Source organism: Callithrix jacchus, chromosome 21 (genome assembly GCF_049354715.1).
Source record: "Callithrix jacchus isolate 240 chromosome 21, calJac240_pri, whole genome shotgun sequence".
NCBI lineage: Eukaryota > Metazoa > Chordata > Mammalia > Primates > Cebidae > Callithrix > Callithrix jacchus.
This window is the reverse complement of record NC_133522.1, coordinates 22,880,665-22,900,130: the sequence shown is the minus strand read 5'-3', so window position 1 is coordinate 22,900,130 and position 19,466 is coordinate 22,880,665. Positions and strand designations below refer to the sequence as shown.

The following is a 19,466-nucleotide window of genomic DNA, read 5'->3' as shown; positions in this document are numbered from 1 at the left end:
GGGAGGAGGAAGTGGATCAGTTAGAATAGCTAGTGGATGCTGGGAATAAAACCTAGGTGATGGGTTGATCAGTGCAACAAACCACCATGACACACATTTACCTATGTAAGAAACCTGCACAGCCTGCACATGTACCCCTGAACTTAAAAGTTGAAAATTTTTTTAAAAAAGAAATTTCAATAATCTAAATCTGACAATTACATTATAAACAAATATTAAGTTGCTTCTGTAGGTATAGAAAAAACTACCTTAGGTCCTTGAGGAATCGCCCAGCACTGGAAAACTGAAACTAAACATTTTCCTTACACCATACAAAAAAAATCAAGATGGATTAAAGATTTAAATGTAAAACTCAAAACTATAAAAACCCTAGAAGAAAACATAGGCAATACCATTCACGACATAGGAATGGGCTAAATTTCATGATGAAGATATCAAAAGCAATTGCAACAAAAGCAAAAATTTACACATGGGATCTGATTAAACTAAGGAACTTCTGTATAGCAAAACAAATAACAGAGTAAAGAGACATCCTACAGAATAGGAGAAAATTTGACCCAGCAATCCCATTACTGGGTATATATCCAAAGGACTATAAATCATTCTACTATAAGGACACATGCACATGAATGTTCACTGCAGCACTGTTTACAATAGCAAAGACCTGGAATCAACCCAAATGCCCATTGATGATAGACTGGACTGGAAAAATGTGGCACATATACACCATGGAATATTATGCAGCCATCAAAAACGATGAGTTTGTGTCCTTTGTACGGACATGGATGAATTTGGAGAACATCATTCTCAGCAAACTGACACAAGAACAGAAAATGAAATACCACATATTCTCACTCATAGGTAGCTGATGAACAATGAGAACACATGGACACAGGGAGGGGAGCACTACACACTGGAGTCTATTGGGGGGAATAGGGGAGGGACAGTGTGGCGGGGGAGCTGGGGAGGGATAGCATGGGGAGAAATGCCAGATGTGGGTGAAGGGGAGGAAGACAGCAAATCACACTGCCACGTGTGTACCTATGCAACTATCTTGCATGTTCTGCACATGTACCCCAAAACCTAAAATGCAATTAAAAAAAAAAAAAACTACCTTAAATAAGTAATTTCAAATTCATTACTAGAAATGAATAACCTGGTTTTTAAGTATATAGTAAATACAATAATACTACTTACCTTCAGGGCAAGAGTGACACAATTCTCTGGATGTGCATTTGAAAGGAATAACTTTCATATGGTGTTTGAGCACTTTCTGTCTCGGCAGTCAATTATACACACAAATACAAACAACTTTATCACTGTGGTAGAATAACGTTAAATATTAAGGATACTTTACAAAAACTGTGATAACATATATGAAGTTTCTAAATTTTTAACAGGACTGGAAAAATCCAATGCAGAATTCTGCTCAGTAGACAACTTAAAATTTAAACCCAAACATATTTTGATAGGTACAATATGCAAAATCTAACTTTACAAAAATAATAGTACCAATTCCTTGTCATTAATATCTTATTAGAACATTGACACCTTTACAAAGAGCATCACACAATAGCATAATATATTTTCTTACTCCTCCATCCAGGATCTTTTGTAAGAGGCACTTACAAAGAACACTAGTTTTGGCGACACTGTATCAAATATACACATAGTATAATGGTCTATTTTACTATGCTCACAAAGCATCATTTAAAAAGAAATTTTTATGAATTCAAAAAATAGGTTGTTAGCAACATGATTAACGTATGGATTTTGATTTTCATTCACAATATTAATTCATTAATCTTAGTAGTTTCATCTACAAAATGTTCTATAGCTTTTTTCTTTTTGAAAAGGAATAAAGGCAGTTAAGATATTCGTAACTTCTGGTTAAACAATATCAATTTTGTTCCACAGTATTAATTAGAACATATTCAACTAAAGTGATACACAATTTACAAAAATAGAATGACAAATATATTGCAAAACATTGCCCTCCATTATGAAGAATATACATGTGTGTATGTGTATACATGTGCATATATAAATATTTCTTTTAAGTTTTACAATAGCCCTTATTGAAGTACTTTGGGATTCTCTTGAAATAATCACCTTGCTATATATTTTAAGTACATTTAAAAAGATTAATCTAAGAAAAGGTTAAAAGTTTCAGTGTAGTTTGACTTAAAAATTAACCACTTACTTGAGTATAAACCTGACTGAATTCAAAACAGGTTCAAGTGCCATACTAAGTTCAAGAACTCTGTCAAAAATATAGATAAATGTAAGTGTCAAATACTTAAAAATTTTCCAATCTGCTACTATTAGAGCAGAATTAAAAGACTATTAATCTATTCACTGCCCAATCTTAATCCCCAAACAAAATTCATTTATATATTATTACTAAATACACTAATATACAATATACCTGCTTACAAACACATAGGTAGCCATAAATAAAACTTTATTCTTTATTTCATTTACAAGCTACCAAATATTATGTATCGTACACAGTGCTGAACACTTAAATGGCTGTAGTCATGGAAGGATCCAGACTGAATGGAAAGCTGTTGAGAAAGAAAAGATAAAAGCAATGTAATACTGTAACAGGACGGTGGCAAAAGCATAGTTTTGCCATAATAAAATCAATTAGATTTGTGATTATACATCAGTTCCGGTTAAAACAAAGCCTGAGCGCCATGCGATTCTCAGCTTTATTGTTTGCAGTCTGACTAAAGTCTGTATAGTCATTTTGTCTTTTGCAGTTATTAAAATAAAAAAAGTTAAAAACTATAGCAGCAACAAGCAAACCCTGTGACAGAAAGGCAAGGGTTAAGAACTAACAAGAGTTTATACAGTGTGTTTAGGGAAAGTGTGCAGTTTATCTTCCATCAGCAGGAGTTCGACTGAGGGACAACATGATCCGGGCAAATCGCTCACAGAGTTCATGCGTGGAATACGAAGGTAACTTCGGTGGCTCGTGGAAACTCTTAATCTCCATAGAACAATCAAGCAGTTTTGGCAAAAAGTCTGTCAGCTTTTCTTGGAGGTGTGCTGCAAATACAAACAATTTAACTAAAGATAGAAATTATCACATGATCATTCTCAACATGATTCATTAATACTGACTTGCCATAATACGTAAGATAATTGCCATTTTGGGGAGACAAATGCAATGCACACAGCTTAGGTCATCGATACGGAAAAAGAGTAATAATGTGCATGTGAAAATATTAAACATAATACTTATATTTAATATAAAAAATGGCAAGAATAACATCTAACCGTGTTTAACCCCAACAACTCAGTTGCATACTACCATTGTTTAAACTTACATTCCATTTCTTGACCAAGATAGGAACACCATCGATTTCTCATATCTTCCACAGCTAGTATATCCTTCTCTTCCATTTCATCCACCAGTAATAATGGCAAAAATGGGACAATAAACTCATTCATGATAATCAGACCATTGTTTACTTCTCTATCCTCTCCAGATTCAAAGAGTTCTGCGGCTTGCTCATTTAATTTCTTAATGCAATGAAAAAAACAAAAGACTAGGTTTTTGTTTCCTTTTTAAATTAAATATCTGTTAAGTATTAATATGCAAGACAACATAAATATGTTCACAAACAGTATTAGAACAAATGGTATTTAGAGAAAACAATCTCTACCTATTCTAGAACTGAAAACCACTCTTTAGAAAAAGCTATGCATATGAGAACAAAAGAAACAAAAGCAAACAGCGGTGGAGAAAACATTGTGTTTTTCATTCATGTTTGGCTTACATTATGCCAATCATCATAATATATGGGCCATTTTTTCTTCTCTAGAGATTAATTTCCCCCAATTAAAAATTTTACAAGCACTCAAAATAGTTTTATCAATAAAGAAATGCAGACTCAATATTAATTTCTAAAAAACTAATCTCTATAAATGTCAACTGAATACACACTACTATATTCCTTAATATAAAAATAGAAAGGTAATCAATTCACTTATCCCTTCAAAAAATTCCTACAGAGTACAACCAGAATTTTTCCAGATGCAGGAGCACGCAAGTGATTTAATACAGAAAACTCTTATGAAGCTTAAAATTTGGTACGGGGATTAGCAAACTTTTTCTGTGAAGGGCCAGACAGGGACTATTTTAGGCTTTGAAGGCCACATAGTTTCTGTTGCAACTACTCAACTCTGCCACTGTAGTAAAAGGCAATAATACATAATATACAAATGAATGCACATGGCTTCTTTCAATAAAACCTATTTACAAAAACAAGTGGTAGATGGGGTACAAGCCATAGTGTGCTGATCACTGATCTAGCAGAACAGAGAAATCCATATAGTAAGAAATATATGAGATAAATACATGATAAATTTGACTTTTAAAGCTGAATTTCAGATACAAAAGTTATATATTTAGGTTTACACCACATAATTCTTGTGCAATTTATTTTGATTTTGGAAACACTTGGCTAAAGTCCACCTTGGCCATGAATCAATTACCGAATTGATATGGTTAGGCTTTCTGTCCCCACCCAAATCTTATCTTGAATTGTAATCCCCAGGTATTGAGGAAGAAACCTGGTGGGAGGTAATGAGGTCACGGGGGCAGTTTCCCCCATGCTGTTCTTGTGACAGGGAGTGAGGCTCACAAGATCTCACAGTATTATAAGCATCTGGCATTTCCCCTGCTTGCACTTCTCTCTCCTGCTGCCATGGGAAGAAGGTCCTTGCTTCCCCTTCATCTTCCTCCATGGGTGCTGACGCCACCCCAGCCATGTGGAACTGTGAGTCAATTAAACCTCTTTCCTTTATAAACCACCCCATCTTGTGTAGTATCTTTAGAGCAGTATGAGAACGGACTAGTACACCAATCTTGAATAAAATAGCTAAATCTCTTGTTTTCACTTTCTTTACATTAAGAGTAGGGTATTATTTTATATTCCATCCATAGGGTTTAAGAGAATAAAATGAGCTAAGTCTTCAAGTATCTACTATAATTTTTGGAAGTATGCATTAAAAGATACATAAAATTTAATAAGTTTAATGTTAAATTCACTGAATCAAAGACTGTTCTAGAAATATCTTAAATATAACATGTTCAAAGCCAGCCTTGTTCCTATTAGATTACCCAATACTAAATGAAAAACTAGAAAGTTTGGCAGCTTTGATTCTTCCATTTCCTTCTTCCCACTCACCCAACAGCTATGACATGCCCTCATTTCATTTCCTCCACCATCATACCCACTGTACTACCTGAGTTGAGGCCCTCACCCTCCATCACTTGACTTTTCCCTCTAAGGTTACTGACATCAATCTACTTCTTTCTTATCCAGCCTCTAGTATGCTATTATTTTTATCAGAATTCTTTTCTGAAAACCTCATCATGCCAAACTTATACTGGTGCAAATTCATTTGAATGTCCTGTAAGTTTCTTTATCGTCTGACATCAACAAGTATTGCCAGTTTCATTACTTCCACCTAACCCCACTTCCTCATAACCTGGCTAGCCACAATGAATTTATCTCGATTTTCTGTTACGTACTCTATCATTAATAAAACTCCTATTTATCCATCAAGATCCAGATCAGGGTTTATCTTCTCTCTTAAGGTTCTTCACAAATATTTCAGGCATATCATTTTGCATATTTCTTATAATGGCAATTATTCCAGACACGACGATCATTTCTGTATGTTTCCTACCAGACTGAGTTTTCTGAGGACAGGAAGTGCATCTGACTCATGTTTGTATCCCTCAGAATCTGACACTCTATAAATATGTAATATGAAAAAACCTGAAAGGAACATTAAAGTAATCTTTATGAGGTTTCATTTAAATTCCGATGAAAAATAACCAAGTGTGGCTGGGTTATTAACAAAAAATGATGAGAAATTTTATACCATTTTTTGAATGTTTCAAAGGAACCATCAAGTGTTTGTTGTATTTATGTTTAAAATCAGCTATACTATTCTTATGCCTCAAAATTCAATTTTTAAGTTAAATAGAAATTACTCTCATACATTCCATGCATATTCTTATAGACTTACATAAAGCTTTTTTTAAGGCTGATATATGCATCCATTACTCTCCCACCAAAAAATGCAGTGGTAGTGGGATGAAGAAATGTAAATATATGAATGTAAACAATCTGATGCTATTTTAAGAACATTTCTCATTTATCACCTACAGGACTTGGGATTTATGAAGAGAAAAAAGTTAAGTACTGAGGGTACTTTGCCATCTGAAGGGAAAAGAACCAGTTTATAGACATCACCATATTCTTATCCCATCAGAATTTATGGAGTCAGTCACTTATATATGAGTCTGGAAAATTTGCCCAATGTAAAACAAAATGATAAGATCATACTATATGCATTCAACTTACTAGTAAACATTCTCTCCTATAATGTGATATCAATTCTTCATCATGTCCTCTGTATAAGCCTTTAGACAAGAGTTCTTTGTTATTCTGATAAGCACAGATGAGGAACAGCAAGGAATCTATATAACTTAAAAATTAAAAAGAAACATATGGCATTAGTATTTCACCTTTGTAGAAACAAAGTCAGCTACAATTATAAAACATTTTAAGTATAAGCTTCAGTTTTGAGTACCTACATTATAATAAAAAATATCATCTGATGCAATATATGCCTGAGAGCACCTTTTTAGCAACAGCAACATCTAAAACCAGGAGACAGTTGTATCTTAAAAGTACAAAATAAAATAGGAGCTACAAATTAAGCAAAAAACTGGGAAAAGAGGCAGTAACTGATAAATTCAGGTAGTTCTGTCTTCCTTGGTATTTATATTCCTGGTGACTTCCATTTAAACTCCAAATTGAAGCTAATGTGAAAGTCAGCAACCTACTTGTTTAACACAACGTCACAGGTAAAGTAAAAACTCAGGTTACCTTGTTTTATGATCACAAACATCATTTAGTTTGTTCAATGACTACTTAGGTTCTTTTCTATGTGCAGACAGGTGTAGTAACTGAGAAAAAGGTTAAAAGGGTAAAAAAAAAAAATAAGAATATCTAAAGGAGATAGAGGAAGTGGAAAAATGAAAGACTGCTTCTAAATCTGGGAAACCTAATGGAATAAAGCAAAAACAAAAAGCCCCCAAACATAAAAAAGCTGATGGAGTTAGGCCTATGTGTTATACTAAGTCTAGATATTATGAAGTTCAAATTAGGTTTTAAAAAGGGAAGAAAACAGGCCAGGCATAGTGGCTCATGCCTGTAATTCCAACACTTTGGGAGGTGGTGTGAGAGGATTAGTTGAGGCTAGGAGTTCAAGACCACCCTGGCCTATATAGTGAGATCCTCGTCTCTAAAAAAACATTTAAAAAAATTAGCTGGGCCTTTCAGTACATGCCTGTAGTACCAGCTACTTGGGAGGCTGAAGTGGGAGGACTTCCTGAGCTGAGAAGTTAGTGGCTGTAGTGAGCTATGATCACACCACTGCACTCCAGCCGGGGCAGCAGAGCAAGACCCAACTCAAAAATACAAAACAAAACAAAAATGGAAGAGAAAAATATATAATAAAGAATTACTTTTACCTCCAAACGAATTATCCTTCTAACATGTAAGAGTAATATGGAAAATGTAAAATTTAAAAAATAAAGTATTGTAAAGAAACACAATTTTAAACTCTATAATTACTTAATTCATGTACTTAGACACAAAATGAATCCATTTCACACCCCAAACGTTAAATGTAAAATTATTCAAAAATGAATGTATACATTCATGGCAAACCAAATTATACACCTGAAGGTGTCATGATAAATAAGTTTACTTACTTTTACTTACTTACTTACTTACTTACTTACTTATTTATTTATTTATTTTTGAGACGGAGTTTTGCTCTTGTTGCCCCGGCTGGAGTGCAATGGCGTGATCTCGGCTCACCGCAACCTCCGCCTCCTGGGTTCAAGCAATTCTCCTGCCTCAGCCTCCCAAGTAGCTGGGAATACAGGTGCGCGCCACCATGCCCAGCTAATTTTTGTATTTTTAGTAGAGACGGGGTTTCACCTAGTTGACCAGGATGGTCTCGATTTCTTGACCTCGTGATCCCCCTGCCTTGGCGTTCCAAAGTGCTGAGATTATAGGCGTGAGCCACCGCGCCAGACCAATAAGTTTATTTTAAACATTTTTTGAAAATGGCTTTCTAAGGATTTGTTTTTGAGATTAATTTGAGTATAACATTTTATTTTGAACATATTTGCAGCTATGTTTAATTAAATTAACATGTTTAATTAAACATATTCTCAGCTAAAGATTTTATTTACGAAAAACAAAGGAAATTATAATATTAAATGTTGCGTTATAACATTAAGTTGTAGTAGTTTGTTCATCAATAAGTAGCACATCTATCTTTTCCTTTATAGCTAAGGGGTTTCCTGTTAAGAAGATCTCTTCTGAATGACATTCACATCTGGCTTTCTAGACCTGAGTCACCTCTTTGAGAACTGCTCTGAAACCAAAACGTGTTCCAATTTCCTACTGATTACACAAAATGTTCCAAATTTTATCAAACTTTAAAGTGGTTACAAATGTATATTCAAATAAATTCAGAATAAGATTTAGCAGTCTAATTATTATATTATATAAGACAAAATAAGATCATGTAGCATGGTACACTCTATCTTCCACTTGTGCTGCTATAAAATTATGGTTCTTGCAACCATGATTTCACTTCACTATTCACAGAACTGACAAGGGTCCATAAGTAAGCATTTCATTCAAGGCTTTAAATGTTTACGTATTCATTAAAAACAATTTTGTCTGAACCTTTTGGCAATATTTTACACACAGCTAGCTACAACAGTTATATTTAAAGTGATGAAGCCAATATTTCTTTAAAAGATATTCCATAAGTAATATCTGTCACCATTATTAATTTTCTAGTTAATCCTTCTAATTTGATAAGCATTTACTATACTGGAATATTAGCTTTCTGAGTAAGTATTTGAAAAGTGACAAGCAAATTATAAAATTTAAATATATTTTCAAGTTATGTCTTAAATTCCCTTAATATAACTGGGAAGAACCAATATAGAAGCTATCTAGATAGGTACAAAGTGCAGTATCATCTTTTTAATTCTTACTGAGTCAAATGAATACGTTTTATATTTACATGATTTCATTAAATTATACAAGAACACAGAGGTCTCTATTTTAATTTTTTTCTTCTTAGTTAGCTGTGTGATCTTGACAAAGTTACCACATCTCTGTGAAGTCTGATTTCTTTATCTGTAACACTGAAATGCCTTTTCTTATCTTACTCTATTGAATTATACAATCATATTAATATTTCTCGTATCAGCACAAATCTTATAAATCTTAACACTAGACTTGAATATTCCTATTAAAGAAATAAAATCTTGACTGACACAACTCATAAAATGAAGGTATGGATCAAAGTAAGCTGTCTACATCAATGACCAAAGTGAAATCAGCTTATGAATAGCATAATAACTAGGACTTTAAATAATCTGTACTTAAATTGTTTAGTAAATGTTACTTTTTCCTTTTGTGTGGTAACTTTAAAAATTTTGGTAACTATTAATATAAAAATGAAGTATTGTCCTTTAGAATAGTATTATCCAAAAGAAATTTCTGTGATTATGGAAATGTTCTGTGCTGGCCATAAATAGAGATCATTAGCTGCATATGGCTACTGAACTACCAAAACGTGGCTGGTTCAACTGACGAACTGAACTTTTAGTTTTAAGTTTAATTAAGTTTTGTCATGAGGTCAGTGGCCACTACGTTGGACAGTATAGCTCCATAATTAAACGTTGATCTTTGTTTCATTTTCTGAAAAAGAAGCAGTGTCTTTACCTAAGTGAGAGCATCTTAAACTTCATTTAAAAAAAACAAGGGAAAGGAAAAATAATCCCTTTTACTTGGCTACAATATACACTGCATTGAAAATAAAACATTTTCTCAAAAAACAATCACAGTCAAGTTAATGTTAAACAATAGGAAGTAAGAAATATGTGGAGAAGTACATGCAAACTAGTAAATAATCTGAAATGTAAGCAAAATGTATCCTTTCTGCTTAATAATTCACAATTAAACTAATAGTATAATTAAGTAAAAATTCCTTTAAGACTATATTTAATTTAAATAAAAATTAATTAAAATTTGTTTAAAGTCACAGTACTCAGAAATTTTCTACAGCTACACATTTTATAGTACCTGGAAGTTTACAAAGACAGACTACAAACACTATCTCTGATTTGATACCAAGATCAGACTCAGCTTTAAGTGTATTTGAGACCTGATGAAGATAGACACTAATGCCAACCTAAAAATTTATTTTTAAATGGAAAATATATTTTATGTGGGGTATATGGAAAGCCTCTATATTAACTTTGCAATTTTCTGTAAATCTAAAACTGACTTAAAATAAAACATTTATTAAAAATAGAGAGTGTGAGTAAAATCTTTTTCATGGATGAGGTCATATCTGAATAGAATTAGGTACAAAAATTATGCTTTTTTCTTATTTGTCCACTTTGCCTTACCTTTCTCTTTGAAAATTTTCTAGCCCAATTATGAGATACATAGTTGTTTCCCTGAATTTCCTATAATGCTGATGCCACTCCTGTAGGAGAAAGAAAATATTAAAAATATTCAGAGTAAGATTTAAAAACTACTATGAAATTGTCCAAAAAGTAGCACACTGCTTTGCTACTATTTGAAGTAACAGAAACAAAGAGTTCAAAATTAAGATACATTAGACCTAAAACAAGATTTTACTTTCTGGCAAACAAGATTATTTATATTTATTACTATAACATTAAATCTAAAAATTGTTAAACACTGATATGGAATTAAACAATAAATACTTTACTAGCAGATTACAGAAATATAAAGGCAGGATAATCAATTAGGTCATCTCTCAAAAAGTCATCAGTATAAAATCACATTATTGAAATATTATTGTACCTACATCAACTGACAGTAGGAAGGAAATGAAATTATTACACTGAGTATGAATCAAAGCTTGAACACATACTTGATACATAATTTTAAGAAACCAAAAAAAAGTTATGATTATTTAACCTTTTAACTTTGGAAATTTGTGGTAAATTTGGATTAAGTAGGTATATAAATAGTTTATTTACATGAGATATGGTAGCAGAACAGCTGCAGTTCACACTTCAATGTCCCTCTCCCCACCGAAAAAAAACTATAGGGCATGTAATAGGACTAAATAATTCTAAGGTGATACACTGTAACTCTTGAAGAGAACAAAGTCAAGATTTTCTTAACTTACTTTATAATAACTGACTCAAGAAAAATAACTGAAATTCAATATAGGATAAATCAAAAAGAGAATACAGATAACAAAAATGTTAAGGCTTTTATATAAACATTATAAACAAAAATAAGAAACACAGACAAGTTATTAGCCAACCATATTCTCCTTGAATATATATATATATATATATTTTTTTTTTTTGGAAAAAGGGTCTCACTTTGTTGCCCAGTCTGCCGTACAGTGGCATGATCCTGGCTCACTGCAGCCTCGACCTCCTGGGCTCCAGCAATCCTCCTACGTCTGTCTCCCAAGTAGCTGGGATTACAGATAGCACCTCCCAGTTCCAGTTAATTTTTAATGTGTTTTGTACAGACAGGGTCTTGCTTTGTGGTCAGGCTGGTCTCAAATTGCTGGCCTCAAACAATTCCCTGTGCCTTGATCTCCCAAAGTGCTGGGATTATAAGCATAAGCCACCACATCCAGCCCTAACTTTAATTTTCGAGATATAATTTTCATGCTATTAGTAAATCTTAATAACAAATAAAGGTAAAATTTGTCCTGCAAGTATAAAGTTAGCTTTTCTGGAGAAGGTACTGAAACTGTCCTTCCTTGTTATCTATCATTAGAACTGCCTTGGAAGTTTTGAGTAGGCAAACTTCTGTAAAAGGCCAGAAAGTAAATGTTTTACACTCTGAAAGTCTCATTTTCTTCAGCTACTCAACTCTCTAACTGCAGCGTGAAAGCATCCACAGACAATATGTATACAAATGGCCATGTTCCAATAAAACTTCCTTTATAAAAACAAGCTGGTCTGTAGGCTAACGTTTGCTGAACCCTGAACTTAAGGCAAGACAAAGATATGAGGAATATGCAGAATCTTAAAAACAAGTGATTTAAATTCTTGTATGATTTAATGGCCCTGTGGTTAGAATATGAGGTTTGTGAATAAAAATATGCTGAGTCCAATCCATTGAAGAGAACTGAAGGAAGCATTGTAGAATCAAGTCACAATTAAAAATCAAGTCCCATGAATATGAATCCTAGGGACCAGGGTAGAGATATCAATCAATTTGAAGGGTACAGATTTGGAGTCATCATAAGCTAAAAGATGACTTGACTTGCTCCTCATGGTCAAGAGAAAACAGATTTTGAGTATCTTGGGCTCCAGATTACAAATGCTGGTCAAAAATCTGGTCAATGAGGGCCTCTTAATAAATGAATGCCTTTGTCCTTCTACCTATGTTGACTTCTAAAGAGCTTTACATAGGAGCCTTTCACAAATGAAATGAATATTTGCATATGGAATGAAGAAGAAATCAAATTTTATTTCGCAGAACCATTTATTAAAAAGTCTTTCCACTCTTCACTAATTTGCTTAACAGAGATGGGAGGTAGATGGGGATCTTTGCATTTCCGTAACATTTTTCATTCGGCTTATCAAGCTCCATAAAACATCTGGCTAGAATTTTCATATGGTCTGTACCGAATTTATAAAGTATTTGGGGAAAAGTAATACCTATATATTAATAATATCAAGTTTTCCAAATACCATATATATATATATATATGCCCACTTATTTAGGTCTTTATTAATGTCTCCCAACAAGTTTTATAATTCTCCCCACAGAAGTCATGCACACCTTTTGTTAAATTTATTTCTAAATAAGCCATAGTTTCAGATACTATTATCAATGGTCTCACTTTTATATATTTCACTTTCTAATTTTTTTTTTTTACTGGCATAAGGGAATAAAACTGATATTCAATAATATATAAACCTTGGATCAATTTTATTCAATATAATTGAATTGACACAGTTTGTATGTTGCAACGCTCTCCTACTAGTTGTAATAAATCACCTGTAGATTTCATCTGAATTTCAAGGTAAAAAAAACACTACAAATAATCTTTTTTTTTCCTTTTCCAATGTCTTACTTTTCACTTATTTTCATTCCCTTGTTTTTGATAACAAAAAATTTAAGCTTTCAATGCTCACAATTCTATATATTTGCTGCAGTTTTATTGTTTTTTGTTTTTAGAGACACTCTATATGCCAAGCCAAGCTAGCTAAGATTTTCATCAACAATGAATGTTTTCTCTATCTTTCCTATTCTCTGTTTATGTGGTGAACTAATCGTTTGAGGGAATCTAAAGTACCCTTTAAGTTTGTAAATGGAAGCAAATATTAAGCAAAGGCACCCAAGAAAAAAACTTAAAATTTACTAGACTTATACATTTTAAAAAGACAATGTATAAGGTTAAATTTTAAAATTTGAAGAAATACTAGGTGTATGAATTCATCAATTAAAATAAAGAATATTTTAAAGCCAAAGTTGACAAAAATAATTTTGTGCACAAAAAAATCCCACAATCACATGTACAAGTACCTATGTAAGTGCTCTCTCACCCAACACTGTATCATAATGACAAAAATGTATGGCATATAATGACAAAAATGAATCTCTAACTTCCTCAAAATATATCTGATAAATCAAAGTGAAAGAAAAATATAGCCCACCTTCAGTGTAGTACAACAGTTAGGAACATAGGTTCCGTTAGCCAAGCTGTAAACTTGTAGCTGTGAAAACGTTAGGCAGGTTACACTTCACTGTTCTATGCCTTATTTTCTCATGTGTCAAATGAGAATAAGAACACTACCCACCTCACAGTGTTACTGTCTGAATTTAATCAGTTAATATATGCAAAGGGCTTAGAAAAATGCCTGGCATATGTAGGCTCTTGATAAATATTGCTTATTAATATTATGTATCAGCAATTTCTAAGTTGATTTCAAAATAAATAATGTATTTGTTACTTTGTGTTTAAGCTAGAAAGGTTCATTTAAAAAGTAGTTGAGAACTAGTATTGAAAAGAAAACAAAAAATCTTCCTTTTTTCATTTTAAACTTTTTGGCCTACATGCTATCTCACTTATAAAAGTATTAATTACTTGAGCATTGACTTGGAAACTTAATTTTTTTACTCATCATTCATAAAAATCCAACTTCAGTTGTGCTGAAATAAAAGGAGTATCAGTGAATTACAGAATCTCTCAATCTGTAGTTTAACATCTAAAAGAGCACATTACCTCATACTCCTCCAAGTTCACTTCTTCAGGTTTTATCATTTCCAATTTGGCTTGCGCAACTTTCATTATGTTGTGACACCTTTAAAAAAATACAATAGATTTATAAATACATAAATATATATATATGTATTTACAAAAGCAAAATCCATAAACGCTGAGCAAAAACAGCAATACCTTTTTATAGAAACAAATCCTAAATAAACTCAAGTGAAAACTTTTTTGGGACCAATGTTGGAAAATTAACAAGAAGACAGGAGGAGTAATTCTAATTTAAATTTACTGTGTTGTATTGATATATGGCTTTGGCTTTTAAATTACATTCTATTAACACAGTTTCCATAGGAAAAAAAAGCGAAACTTTTTAAAAACAATGTGCATCTATTAAGCAAGCTCAAGAGACACTGCATCTTCTTTTTCCCCCACATGATATTATTTATCCTTAAATGCTAGAGTCAAAAATGTGCCTATAATCACAGGTAAAAATGTAAATATTCCAGTGGATTTTATAATCAGAATCATTGATAAAGAGAAATCCCCACAAAATATATTTAACCACACGCGCTTAACTCTGTCTTTCAAGCACAACTCAGGTTATCAAAACAGACTGACTATAGTCAGATAATTGCAAAGGATTGAAAAATCAATGTGATTACTCCATTAATATCTTCTCCAAATTAAACAGCGTAGATCCAACGGAAAGCAGTACACTCACAGCACAGATAACAAGGGTCACAACAACCCGATTTCTGAACTCTCTGCAGTCATATGCATCAAAATAAATTATGTTCATACTGCTACTAACACAAATAGTACTGGCCAATATTCATTGAGCATTCAACCACCTATCAGATATTGTTTAAAACTATTTACTTGTATTATGCACAGAATCTATTTCACAGCACATACATAAAGCAGGAATTGATTCCAGAAAATTTGCTTCCCCTCATATTCTTCTTTGCTACACACTTTAATGCAGTATTTTAGAGACATTCATGAAAGAATAATCATTTATGTGAGAATTAAAATATAATTACAATGAACTGCAAGACAGCACAAATGTTTTTATAAACAAATAACTTGCAATACCCCTCATATGGGTCTTAAAATTATTCATTCTAATTAAATGGTGATTTTTAACATAAGTTTTATAGAAGTTTCTATAAAGAAATATTCAGAAAGTCCTATAAAACTATTCAGAGAAACATTTAGAAAGTCCTATAAAAATTCTCTAATAAGGGTGATTTTGCTTCAGGAGTTATTTGGCAATACCTGGAGATATTCTGATATGCCACAATTTGGAAGCTGCTACTGTCACTAACAAACAGAGATGAGAGATATTATTAAATATCCTACAATCATAGGATAGCCCTAGCAGCAAAGAACTATCTAATTTAAACTGTCTATACACCAACAAATCTGACAACTTAGAAGAAATGAGAAAATTAGTAGAAACATATAACCTACCAAGATTGAATGAAGAATCAATGGAGAGCTTAAGGAGACCAATAACAAATAGAGGACCTGAAGAAGTAATTTTTCAAAACTCAAAAATATAGCCTAGGACCAGATTACTTCATGGGTAAATTCTACCAAACATTCAAAGAAAATTTAATATAGAACATCCTCAAATTCTTTGAAAAAATAGAAAAAAGAGGTAACACCTTCAGTCATTTTATGAGGTCAGCTTCCCCTTGATATCAAAGCAAGAAAATATACTTCTGAGAAGAAAATTATAGGCCAATATCCTTAAGAAACATGGTGTATAAATTCAATCTAAATAAATCTGTATACAAAGAAAAAAAAACTGTCTATAGTACAGAGGTTGAGAGGCCCATTTTTTGGTCTCTAAAATATTGTGTAATAAGTGCAGTGATTGATTCACAATTAAAATTTATTAAAATGATCTATATTATTTTCAGTTCAAACTTCAAAAGGCCATAACAGTTGCCTTTTTTGAGGCACTGAGTTCAAATTTTGTCATTCATGCATTTTTTTTAAAAAATGTGTCCATGCGTGTGTAAAATAAATACTCAAAAAATTATCCTGGGAATCTGCAGGTAAAAAAGAACAATTTGAGCATATAAATTTTATATTTTCAAATTACCTTTCATCAAAACTCAAGTTTCTATCTCCAAATTGTTCTAGCAATGTTTTCTCAATAATTTTCTTTGGTGCCTGGTTCTGGATAAAGTAGACCACTACATGATGTAAACGATAATCAGTTTCTGGTGGGGTGTCTTCCTGGGCCAACTTAACCAACCTTGCATATTCCAACTTAATTGCCTAGAAAACGCAATGAAAATGACAATTTTGGTTAATTATTTAAATACCTAAAATCCTTCAATATTATAAGTTTAATTCTTCTTGCATTCAAACCATTTCTTTTTTGGCTTTTCAAGCATTACAAACAAGGCAGTGCATCTAAAAACACAGTCCCATATTCCATAGTCTCAAATAATTTTCTGAGTAACTGACCACAAAGTCCTTTTCTTTTTTTTTTTTTTTTTTTTTTTCTTTAAAACGGAGTCTCATGTTGGAGTGCAGTGGTGTGACATTGGCTCACTGCATCCTCTACCTCCAGGATTCCAGCAATTCTCCCGCCTCAGACTCTCAAGTAGCTGGGATTACAGGCGCTCGCCACCAAGCCAGCTAATTTTTTGTATTTTTAGCAGAGATGAGGTTTCAGTATGCTGGCCAGGCTGGTCTCAAACTCGTGACCTACTGATCTGCCCTCCTCGGCCTCCCAAACTGCTGGGATTACAGGCCAGAGCCACCACGCCCAGCCATAAAGGCCCTTCTTTATCCCTTCACTATATAAACATTGGTTTTGTTTCCACACATGAAAGTGGTAAAATAATCTGTCTAAACTTACTATGTGAGTAATTTTATACAATTTATCAGAGCCCAGTCAGTCTAGTCACAGACATCATAAGATGAAGGTGATAAGTTTTCCCATTCTGTTTTACCTTTCTAAGCATCAGTTTTGAATACCAAAATTCTAGGGTTGATAGACAACTCCCAACCATACTCAAATCTGAAAGAAAATGGCTCTTAAATGCATGGTCATATTACTTCAATTAACTTTTATCCGAATAGCCCACAAATAAGGAATGCAACATCAAGCCCTGGGATTACAATTATCACAAAAAGAAGTACTTACTACTTCAACAGTATTTGTATCTTATTAATGTAAGAATAATAATGATTATATATTATCACTTATTACCTTGAGGTTTAAACTTAGTTTTTCTTTATAAACAAAAATATCTCATAATATACAAATAATAATGGGAAATAACAAACACTAATGTTTTTACACATAAGCGAAATCTAAAAAATATTTGATCATATAGAAATATCTACAGACTTACACATCAACTATTGCTATGTATAAGAGTCTCATATGATTAAGATAAAGCTTTTTATATTCATTTATATTATACTTATGTGCAAATTCTAGCTCTAATAACTATAAAACACTTTGGGCTTCACACAAGATTACAAAAATCCATTCCATTAAAGAGTTTTTTTAGTTTAAAAAAATACATGCCTTTCTTAAGTAATTCTTATGACCTATATAGTTGCATTTTACAGATGGGAGAAAAAATAACTGATAAATATTAAATGAAATATTCTAGTTATGTAATATTAGACTTCATTAAAAGGAAGGCTAATAGATTATTACTGTGCAGCATAAGACTATAAATAGAAAAAGAGAACAAATTAGTTTAAAATGCTTTTCCCTTAAAAAAGCTTTTTTTGAAGATATACACGTCATTCCAAAGCCTTATCACTGCTGTGAATATATAACAGCCATACATATCAACTGTATTTTAATATTTAAGATTATTAACACTTACTGTGTACCTAATTAGTTCTAAACTTTGCTTGGAACTCATTAAAATCTTCCTATTATGGGGAGGGCACATATATAATAAAGTATACTTAAATTGAGAATAAATCTAAAACATAAACAATCAATTACTGTTTTGTTGATATGGACCTGAGACAATGATTGTCACAGGCTATAGACTGAGTATCCCTAATCCGAAATGCTTGGGACCAGAAGTGTTTTCAATTTCAGATTTTTTTCAGATTTTGGAATGTTTGCATTATGCTGATTGGGTATCCTGAATCCGAAAATCCGAAATCCAGGATACTCCAATTTTCTTAGAATATCATGATGGCACTCAAAATGTTTTGGATTTTGCAGTATTTCAGATCTTGAATTTTGAATTTGGGATGCTCAACCTGTAATAGGCTTTGAGAATATTCCAATATTTCATATATCATACTTTAGTCCAAAATAGCATGACCAAAACAAATTTGTACTGAGTCTCCTAAAATACTACTGTAGGTTTACATATATGGAATGATTCCACAAGTGTTCATGATTCGCCTACCTACCTTCAAAATAGAAGCTATTTTAGTAAATAGCAGATTTCTATTATAAAACCAAATTATATAACCTCTTATACTCTAAGGTTATAGGTCCAACTCTTGATTTTGCTGAATTTAAGATTCTCCTAATTTTCATAAGCACATTGCCGAAGTCACAGTAATTTTCAATATATAGGTGTTTAAACTTCTAAATTTCCTGGAGCTGTTTTTCAGACATACAAGAAAACATTTTAACCAGCATAATTGCATTTCCTATTTTTATATACTTCCTTAAGAAATTTTATGGCTTTTAAAATATACTGGAATCATATCCATTCAAATTCTCAACAGATGTTCCATGTTGGTATATGTAGCAGAGTTCTATACAATCTGCCATTATGAGTAAAGTTAACAATATGTTCATTTGCCTCATACTACCTCGTCAGAATCCTGTTCTAGAATTATATTTGCCCATATATTTTGGTGACCTATGCTAATTAATTATCACAGACATTGCAATGAAATCACCATGCATTTGCAAAATGAAATGTGATACTAGTCACTGACAAAACTACTTTGTATTTAATTTTTTTAACTTTTTCACTAGACCTTTACTCAGGCTCAATGTCATTTATTCAGTCATATTCCTATCACCCTCCAAGAAGGACCTCTCTTCAATCTAGGTTAGGTTTGTCTTCTCACAAATGCACACAGGCCTT

The 19,466-nt window shown here is 32.4% G+C and overlaps 1 protein-coding gene across 12 annotated transcripts in view; it reads right to left on the bottom strand.

The window, feature by feature from the left end:
* Positions 1-1,312: 1,312 nt before the first annotated feature.
* USP25 (ubiquitin specific peptidase 25) overlaps positions 1,313-19,466 on the bottom strand; it is a 142,669-nt gene continuing 124,515 nt past the window's right edge. For all 12 annotated transcript variants that reach the window (XM_078358621.1, XM_078358616.1, XM_002761313.6 and 9 more), the window contains 6 exons: positions 16,472-16,650; positions 14,368-14,446; positions 10,541-10,620; positions 6,390-6,513; positions 3,336-3,531; positions 1,313-3,054 (listed from right to left, as the gene is read on the bottom strand). In XM_078358621.1, the coding sequence (XP_078214747.1) occupies positions 2,882-3,054; positions 3,336-3,531; positions 6,390-6,513; positions 10,541-10,620; positions 14,368-14,446; positions 16,472-16,650 (831 nt within the window). In that variant the 3' untranslated portion in view covers positions 1,313-2,881. The remainder of the gene's footprint in view (positions 3,055-3,335; positions 3,532-6,389; positions 6,514-10,540; positions 10,621-14,367; positions 14,447-16,471; positions 16,651-19,466) is intronic.